At 35.7% G+C, this 10,625-nt stretch overlaps 1 protein-coding gene across 12 annotated transcripts in view; it reads right to left on the bottom strand.

Moving 5' to 3' along the window:
• Window positions 1-10,625, bottom strand: part of LOC108968753 (voltage-dependent L-type calcium channel subunit beta-2) — a 393,950-nt gene that overhangs the window by 291,818 nt on the left and 91,507 nt on the right. For 11 of the 12 annotated variants that reach the window (XM_018932974.1, XM_018932982.1, XM_018932979.1 and 8 more), the window contains one exon: window positions 5,917-6,416. In XM_018932974.1, the coding sequence (XP_018788519.1) occupies window positions 5,917-6,416 (500 nt within the window). The remainder of the gene's footprint in view (window positions 1-5,916; window positions 6,417-10,625) is intronic. The other variant, XM_018932981.1, reaches the window with a different exon arrangement.

The raw sequence follows: 10,625 nt of genomic DNA, 5'->3' as shown, positions 1-10,625 counted from the left end.
TGCCGATTCAACATGCCATATCCGCCGATGCCGCGGACAGAAATTCTTTTCCCCTTGGAGAATGAAGAAGGTATTGAGCAACACAAACTTGAATTTATAAAAATACAGGAACTATTAAATCTGACGGATCTCGCAGAAGAAGTAATAATACGGTTGAACTGCTTTGATTAACATTGATTATGAAGGATACAAGCTTGCTCTTCGCTCATCTGTAAAAAAAGTCACAAATTTTCTTAAAGAGAAAATTTTCGGACAGACTTTTTAATGCCTACAATAAGAATATCCTTAACTTGCATAGAGCAACGCTTGCTGCAGCTATATAATTAATTATATAAATAAATCGAGTAGATGAGTATCAACACTACTGAGGAAAGCCATGGAGGAAATAAATGACGGAAATTTCTCTATTAAAAGAAAACTGCAACACATCGGAAACAAGTTTGTAAACGGGTCGGAAATATCGGCTCAAGAAGCAGCTTATAGTATTTTGGGACTGCATTTATCGGAAGCGAGTAATGGGGAGATATTTATAAATACATCACATCCAAACAATCGAGTAAGGATGCTTAAGCCCAGACGTGAATTGGATGCGTTACAGGAGAACTCTACGGACATATATGTACCGAGTGTACTGGATCACTACTCAAAGGCCTGATCAATTGGAAGAGCTATGCTTAGCAGATTTTTCAGCATGGTTCAGATTTTGCAAAACAAGTAGGAATATTTCTTTTAATAATGAAGACTACAATGAAGTAGAAAACGAGGATGACACGACAGCTGCACCTCCAATGGCATTAAAAGATGGATCAGGATTTTTAAGGAAAAGGAAGCAAGCACTTATTCTACGCTGGAAACATTTTAGCGTTGAAAATTCAAGAGCTCATTTCTTCAGAGAAACTGCCATGATGTTTTACCCATGGAGAAATGAGGAGGTAGAGCTCTTAAGTAATGATGTCGAGAGTGTTTGCAACGCACACAAGGAGCAAATTGAGCAGAATAAGCTCAAATATGACAAATTTTTATCCAACGAGCTTGAACGGATCCTGGAAAACCTGCATGTTTTAGCGGAAGAAATAGCTGATGAGAGAGCTGCCTCTCAACTTTTGGATCCCGAATTCAGAGCTCTAGCGGTTCGATTAATTAAACTACCACCTCTAATATTAGAAGGAGATTTATTGGCAATGGTACAATCTCTTAACTACAAGCAGAGTTAATATTTTCCTCACGTAATGCACAATGTCAGTAAGAAGAAAATCTTCTACGAATGTGTCGGAGGTGGTGCTGRAGTGGGCAAAACCCGGCTTATAACGACTATATATCAGTCTTTGACATTGCGCGCTAACAGTGTAACAGGAACTAACCCCGAAACAGCCAAGGTCTTACTCTGCGTACCCACTGGCAAAGCAGCATTTGGAATTGGAGGTCTAACACTTGATTCCGTTTTTTCACTCCCCGTCAACCAGTCCACCGTCGATCCTCGCCCCTTAATAGTGACCCATTGAACACTATTCATGCTAATCTCATAGATATTAGGCTTATAATAATTGATGAAATTTCAATGGTTGGAGCAAAGATAGATTGTAGGCTAAAGCAATTTTTTAGGAGCAGTGGTCACTTTAGAGGCATTCCAATTATCGTGTTTGGTGACTTAAAACAGTTGCCACCAGTAGGAGATCGATGGATATTTGCACCACATGGCAATGATCATTACAGGAATGCCTCATACATTGCAGCTCAAAACACCGATAAAATATATGGTAACAGTCAACATAAGCACAAGTGATGGATTAGTAAATGGTGCTACAGGGGAACTAATACAGGTGGATCTGAACAGTGGTGCGACTATGGATGAAATTCGCAGAACCAAGAGTTGGAAGCTTTGCACGTTCCAAGCAGCCGCATAGTCGTAATGCGGATTTCCAATACAAGCGAAATGAACAAATAACTACAGAACGTAGACAGTTCCCTGTCATTCCAGCTGAAGCCATCACGATACATAAAWGCCAAGGTGGAACGTACGCTCAAGTTGCGGTTCATCTAGAGGGTAGAATTAGCAGATCAGCTTTATATGTAGGATGTAGCAGAGCCACAAATGCTAATGGATTATATATAATCGGGAAATTTTCTCCTCCGAACCCATTTGGACAGCAGGATCCCATTAAAACTCAACTTAATAGATTGAGGACAGAAGGCGCGTTGACGACATGCTACAGATTTTTAGCCGAAAAATCGGAACAACGCCTGGATATTTATTACCAAAATGTAAAGAGTATAAATAAGCATATTGGGGATATCAGAGCAGATAAACTGATTTGTTCTGCTGATATTCTGTGCTTTGCTGAGGCTTGGACTTTATCTAAAGAAGAATTTCCAATAGAGGGCTAAAATCTTATTGCACGCCTTGATGGAGAAACAAGGTCATCCCGACGACGACAGCCAACGGCCTTATAATATACTCAAAACAAGATCGGTGCTCAGATCTATCAGAAGGATCATTATCAAGGAACATCACAGGTTCAGCAAACGTTTACCAACTATTAAACGTAAACAATTCCACAGTTTCTTTATCACTTGTGTACGTATAGACTGCCACAATTTAGAGAGCAAGTGGTGAATAATATCCGTCAGATAAATGAGCAGTTTAATGGACCATCAGTAGACCTTKGAGACTTTAACATATGTCGCCTCACAGCAACTGACGCTTTAGAGGCTCGATTACAACAGTTGGGTTTTCAATCCGCATTGAACAACGCCGCCACAACAAAATAGCAAACAGCAATAGATTGGGTATGGACAAACATGGATCCAGCAATGACCTCATGTATCACATATCAAACTCCATATAGTGATCATGACGAAATATTTTTAAGTTTTAGAAAATAGATATGTTATATATGTACATACGTAGATATACATACTATATGTTAGATTCAATATTATTTTAACTTAGTACGATAATATTAGGTGTAAGTCATWGAGCAATGTAATTTATAAGTAAATATATATTATATTTGCTCTGTGTTTTTATAAAGCAAACTGTAAATATATATATATGATAAATATGTACTAATATAGAAATATGTAGGACGAAGAAATGCGACCGTGCGGACTGAATGTTTTTGACACACGACAACAATAACTGAACGAAAAGGGGACTCGAACGGAATAAAACCAATAACGGACTTCACTTGAACAGCGGACGGCGACCGAGAAAGTTAGATAAAGCATCTATCTATTTCAAAGTTGTTTTCATTGATTTATTGTACAGTTTTATTAAAAGCACCAGTTCTTTAATAAAAGTGAAACTGATCTATATATTGTAAAGTTCGATAAAGCACCACTTCTGTAATAAAGTAAAGCATTGATCTATTGTGAAGAGAMGTTGGTCCAGTCGTTTATTTCTGCACATCGGTGGATCATTCGTTCCAGCGAGTCGGACTTAGCGAGTACGCTATATCTTGTCATTGGGAACTCAGCCCGAGTATGCTACAAATATTATAATTTTTTTCCCATTAAGCTTATGTTAGTAATAAATTAAATTTTAAATAACCATAAACGACTAAAAGATTTATTTTCCTTATTAAATAACCTTAATGTTTCTAGCAAACAACCCGGCTAAAAAGAATTAGTAAAATGTTACCCTTTGAATGAAAACCACTGGCCAGTGACGTCTTTAGATTTGCTTAAACACATAATTACTAAAAGAAATGCACCTGTGAAGGGTATATTAGCTTCGGTGCAGCCGAAGTTATCGTTTTTTCTTGTTTTGAATAGTTTTCTGATTAGATRTTTTTTTATTATTTTCATAAACATAATTTTTTTAGCATTTTGTTTATTGACTTAAGGTCAGTTTAGCATTTATTACCGCAGTTAAATAATTTGGTAATTCTCTTTAGTGTATTACAACTTATTATCTTAGTGCAACTACTTCTTTAATTTCATTACATCTTTTACTCTCAAAAAATTATGTATTACATTATTGTTAAATTTGATACTACATATTTTTTTTAAATAGTGTTGTAACTGAAGTGCGATCCCCAAACATGTCAATAAGTAACTGCCTTAACGTCATTATATACCGTGGTTATTCTCGTCTTCCCACATTTAATGCAGCGCCTCTCAGTGTTCGTTTAACAGAATGGAGATAAAATGTTTTGTGCCTTGATATTTCAGGTGACTGTCGCATCTTGTATGAACAGTGGCAAGTAGTTACGATCGCCATCAAACGGTTCAATAAGTTTGATGTTTTATATAGCCAAATTCGTTATTTCCCTTTCGATTTTGTTATTCACTTCTTCTTTCATAGACTGATTATCCAGCAAACTCAGACGACCGCTCAGGAAAACCCGTTTTTAGTCCATTAAAGACTATTAAAGTGAATCGCTACGCCCATTGAAGGCTATTCCAGAAATTAACTCCAACAACTGTTTCAAGGATTGGAAGAACGTTTGCACAAGTGTATTGGGGATTATTTTGAGGAAGATGACAATTGAGTATCCTATGCTTGGTTTTTGACGTGGTTTTGGCTTCGGTTCACCTTTCCCTCGAGATTGGGTAGTAAGCATAGATCCAAGACTGAATGCAATACGTTTCATGACATCCTAGTATTCGAAAAGCACTTTTTCACAGACGTTAATGCTATGCTGGTTTTTTTAAGTTAGTGATTTTGATTAGGCCCAATGATCTTTCAAAATTTTAACTAATCCTTCCGATATTCCAAGAATGCCAGAAAGATCTCTGACTGATAATCGTCGATTATGAAGCACCAATTCCTTTATTTTATTGACGTGTTGATAATCTGTTTATGTTAATGGCCGTTATGAACGTGGATCGTCGGAAACGCGTTCTCGGCACCCTGAATAATTTGCACCAATCAAAAACACTTGCTCGAGACAAAAAATTATCGCCGAAGGTCTTTTCTAACATTCTGAACGTTTCGGCACCAGAAATTTGATTCCGTTGCTGAAGAACTTCTGTCATTGTAAAAATCGCTGAAAGCACTTTATATACTTCAGAAAAACAAGCGTATAGTAAACACTAATGATTATTTTGATATGACATCCGGGCAGAAGTCACTGCAGTCATACCAACCTAGAAAAAAGATTCAACGAATGAGTTTTCGCGCAAAAGTAGTTTTTATGATATTAGAATTTTTCTTTGCCATACCGTTTATTTGTTTTATTTCCACCTGTGTTTCTTACGAATTTTTACTTTTTTCTCTATCATGTTGTTTAGAGTCATCGATGTATTCTTTTACTATGTTAAAGTGTTCTTGTTTTTGTTCTATATGATATATATATTTTTCTTTACGATAATAAAGATTTCTTGTTTGAGAATATTAAACTTTGGCTTTACTTTGTTTAGCTTTACGATGTTAAAGCTTTCCTTTTCTTTATTTTATTTCTAAAGTTTTTATACTTTTTCTTCTTTTTGTACTGTTTTTTATTTTTAATATTTTTTTGTTAAACTTGAAAGTTTTATTTCACAAATATATATTGTTTTTACATGATTGCGCGAATTATTAAAAAGGTACAACCAGACATGTGTTTTAAAGAAAATGTGTGAGTTTCCTTATACCAATTTTTGAGACGAATAGGTGCTTTTTTTTATTAAGATTATTTTTATTATTTAACACAAAAAGAGTATTTCAATTATTAAAATGAACAAGAGGTACACGATTCATTTTTATTGACAATGCGATTTTGCGATTGAAGAATAAGACTTAAAAACTACTTAAAAAAGATCGCGTGAATTGGATGCTTAAAAGCATTTACGGTTTTGCTGAATATAACTATCAGATTCAACGTTAGGATAAGTCACTTATACATATAGTTAACAGATAACAACAATTATGTTGAGAGAATATAAAACAATAGCTTCAAACACAAGTCATCTTTTTTATATTAATGTACATACCTTACTGCTGCTTATTTTTAGATATACAATAGTAGGCGCCAATGAAGTTTTCGCTAGTTGTGAAGGATGGTTTATTGTGTCGCAGTCAAGAACTACCAATTGTAGAGTTCTCGCCAGTTCAAATATACGTTCAATTTCTTCTTGAACCTTAGTGAGACAGTCTGACCGACTGCTGGACCTTTCCATGATAGCGCGTTTTGTAGGGTTGTTCATAATAGATCTCTTTGCTAGAGATATATCAGCCATTACCCGTGTAATTATAATTCTTCCTTCAAAACGGTGTTTTAAAAAGTCAAAAAGAGCCTTTTGCATCATATCTGTGACTTCATACCCCTTAAGGCTAGGACCAACCAAAACAACTGGTCGCATAGATGGAACTACGTCGTAAGGTGAAGCAGTATCTTGCTTTTTGAAAAATGGCTTACGCTTGTCTTTATTTAATGAATTCGTAATTGTAGTTTTTCCTTGGCGACTAGCGCCTAAGGAATCGGATTCATCACCTAAAAATATTCGAAAGGAAAACGACAAATAGTAATATACCTGTCTCTTATACACATCTTATAAATAATTATTTCATAAAGTCATGACAAACTACCTCATTTAACTTTTGTATACTCTTGCAACCTACAGAGTATAATAGTTTTGCTCACCTAACGGATGTAATTATCACCTAAAATTAATCGACGCAGACATGGGGTTATAGTATATACATACATATATAATAGATATGATCAGGATGACTTAAACGAGTTGACTGTCTGTCTGTCCGTCTGCCCGTCCATCAATGCAAACTGTAACTTGAAATTGGCATGCGCGTGTGGATTACTGCCATACACACGTCTATAAAATATCATAACTAAGCACTTAATAAGATATAATACTCTAATTTGGCAGAGAATCGTAATAGCAAGGGACACCAAATTAGCCTACCTCAAATATTATAAGAACTCATACTGACAGTGTGAAAATGGATGAAATTGGAAGATAACCCGGCTTACTCACCATATAACGCTACAGCTCAAAACTACTAAAAGCGCAATAAATCAGTAACTAATTACGTTATTAAATTTTAGTGGGGAAATGGGGGAAAATCGGACTACATCCACAGCTACTTTCCATATACCACAATTTTAAATCCCATTGGATTCTTTCACTTTCCAGTACACAAATCAAGAAAAATTAATATAAAGGTATACAAATTTGCACTTAAAAAATCTGGTCGATACTATCCCAAACTCCCACATACTACATATAATGATTTCCATTTCTTTAACAAAGCTAATGTCAAATATGTTGGTCAGTGTATGAGTTATATGTAGAATATGTATATATAAAATTGCTTGGATTACGATCCTCTGGTGGTTTTACACCTTAAGGTCTCGTTCACCCGAACTTAGCCTTTGCTTAATTGTTACTTTTGCTTTAGCAAAAATTAAAGTGTGGATGCAATGACGAATACAAAGTATAGGAAGTATAATCTAACTATTTTATACAATTCATATACCAAACAAAAGGAAGGAAAAGGAAGAATGACAATCCAAATACGGATATATGGACAAACATACTAGCTGACCCCGCAACCGTTGTCCTGCGTGAAATTATGTGTTTTGAAATGAGTTGAGTTGAGAAAGTTAAATTTATCACGCAGCTTGATAAAATTTTTTTTTTTAGAATAGTAACGACGTACAGAAAAGATGGATATCCAACTCGTGAGCACGCCACGTATATCTGACCGTGTGAAAGACATAGCATTTCCAAATTTATGCCACACACTATGCAACTATACTTGTGTCCTGCTGATTGTCATCTCAAATGCAATTTTAACTGGAAACGGAAAACGTTTGAACTGAAATAGCCATATAAAGTCGTTAGAACTCAAAGAAACTCTTAAGGGCAAGGTCAATTCACTTATATGTGCGTTTCAGTCACTTGGTTCCAAAGAGTAAATTGCGGACTGCATARTGTTACAATTTTTAACTCAAGAAATTGTGGAGCGTGCATTGCAAACACAAGCTGACAACTTTGGTAAAGCCGGAAAAACCGTGAGTACACATCAAAGAAAATCCTATATTGCTTCAAATAGCATACTGGCTGTTGTGTATTTTATGGAAATGTTGAACATTTGATCAACGGTTTTTCGCCAGAAAGACTCTRAGATATTGGTCCTTGGTCATATGTCGGTAATTTTTGAAATAATGTTTTCCAAGTGCAGGTACTTTTTACCTCCTCATTGCGTCATTAAGGATGATAGTACGTCAACGAAATCGTGAGTGGTTTTTGAGGGTTCAGCGGTCACAACTGCATTCTGTCCCCTTGTATTCGATAGCGCAGATTGCGGAACATTATAACGACAGATCCAACTTTGAAACGCAAGCCTGTCCAAAGAGTTTAGAAATTCCACTTTATAATTCACGACGTCGTCTTCACTGTCAAGACGTTCAACCGATTTGTGAGAACGCAAGTCTCCCGGAATTTGACTTTGAATCTTACAGTTTAAGTTAACAACATCGGTATTTTTGGGTTTGCGGGTGCGCTTAAGGAATCGTTGTTACGATAATTTGGCCAAGGTCCAAACATTCGTAATGAGTTCATCTTTCGTGAATTGATAAAGGGAAGATGGCATTGATATTAAACCATTATAAATATCAACCGGAATTGACCCATTTGCAATTTTTAGCGAAGACGATGTAAAATATCTTCGGCAATGTAATTTTTGTTTGTATCCTATAATTGACGCGGATTTGAAGGCTGATATGTCGAAATGTTTATCACGAAAAATGTGCGAACTTCATTTTCATTCCAGTGATTATCATGTTCCAGCAATTGTATTTGCTGGCTTGCTTCTCAAAAAGTGGCACACACCGTAYCATTCACACTACGCAATGACTCAAATGAAGTTGAGTCGCGTACAATAATCAATAGCAACAGAAGGTATTGGTCTTAAACGATACGGTCGATACTATCGTTTAGGACCAATAACCGCCATGTTGCTTCTTTTGGTGATGTAATTACAAACGTATTTTATCAAGTACTCCAAACTGCAAAATTCAACATTAAAATGAGTTTTGAATGTGAATTAGACAATAATGGTGAATATATGACGATCTGTGTGTTGTCAACTTCGATATTCACTATTCTAAATTGAAGGCTGAATGTTCTACCATTATCGTCTGGTGAGCGATGCCGATAGAGTGGATATACATCATTTCAAGTTTTGTGTTTCCGAAAGAAAGGATAATGTTTGGTGCATTTCTTGTCAGACATACAAACCGAAGTGGATTAGGAGTTTCCGCAGAAATGATTTCATCAATTTGATCTGGTGTAACCACCATCCAAAAATGAGTGTGTGCGTGCGGCAAACCTCTCTTTTGCCACTCAACAGAATACCAATATACGTTGCCTCAAGATAAAGTCCATCAAACATCGTAACTGATCTATAATTACGCACGTATGTCACCGTATCCTGGGAGTACTTCTTGCCTTGCCTTGGCTTTGGCTGCCATACGTTGATGGCAAAAAGAACGCCGACCGGTATTAGGGCGACCTCTTCGCAATTGATCACTTTGTATGAAGTTTTCACTGAATAGTTTTCAATAATTTTTCTTTTGAATATCCTAAATAAAACAGCAGGCGACCGAAACTGGACGATTCAAATAATTTACAAATCAAAATATTGAAAAAGAAAACAAACAAAAAAATGAAAAAAAATTTTATGGAAAAAAGCTACTTTTTGGAAGAGTTCAATTTTCCTACTTTTCCTCATGAACGGTATAAGGTATTTTTATTTCTAAACCTTCCCCGATCCACAACGAACAACCCCTGAAAATTTCATCAAGATTGTTGCAGCCGTTCTCTTAGCATTACTCACAAACAAACATTCATTCGTTTGTATGGGAAACAGAAAAGGGCTGTTTTTAGGAGTTTTACGGCAATTATTCGAAATGGCCATTAAAGAATTGGTCAAATCGGTCCAGGCGTTGTTGAGTTATGCGCTTAACAACAGATTTTGCGATTAATTTTTATATATGTATGTATAAGATGTACATACCGTGATAAAAAAAATTATGTGTAATTGTCCATACTTCGGGATATCAGGAGGGCAGGTACTTTTTTTTTTTTTGATTGCATCTTAAGATTACAGGTGTAATAACCAAAAGTGAATTTTAAAATAAAATTTTGTTTGTGGAACGTTGAAAATGTTGCAGAAGAGCCTTGACTATGGCACAAGCGAGGCAACGTACATCAAAAGTTTGGTGCGTTAAAATCGTCGATTTCCAATTGCCGTAATCACCCGGATTGTGCGACTTCTTGCTATTCAGCAAATTCAAGAAAGTAAAAGTGTATTTTTTTAGGACGGGGACTACCTTGAAARAAGAGAAGTTTATTTTGAAGAATAAGAAAGTACCGGGTTAAAATAAATATTCTGGGAAATTACTTAATTTACAACTGACATAATTAAACATTCGACAAGGTCAGACCAAAGAAAAATGTATTAAGTGAATGAGTCTGACGGGGTATGCAAAGAAATAGTAAGTATCATGCTGGCAATGACTTACATGATGTTAGGATCGTCTGAAATCGCGTAAATTGTTAAATATTATTATAGAAATGTTCTCTTGATGTTTCTAGACGGCGTCTTTTCTTCAAGCAGATGACTGTTGACGGGATGATTTCTCTAAACAATTCCAGCAAAAACGTTTGCATTATGA

Source organism: Bactrocera latifrons, unplaced genomic scaffold, assembly GCF_001853355.1.
Source record: "Bactrocera latifrons isolate USDA-ARS-PBARC rearing strain unplaced genomic scaffold, ASM185335v1 scaffold_229, whole genome shotgun sequence".
Taxonomy (NCBI): domain Eukaryota; kingdom Metazoa; phylum Arthropoda; class Insecta; order Diptera; family Tephritidae; genus Bactrocera; species Bactrocera latifrons.
Note: the sequence above shows the minus strand (reverse complement) of the source record. Positions and strands in the feature narration are given on the sequence as shown.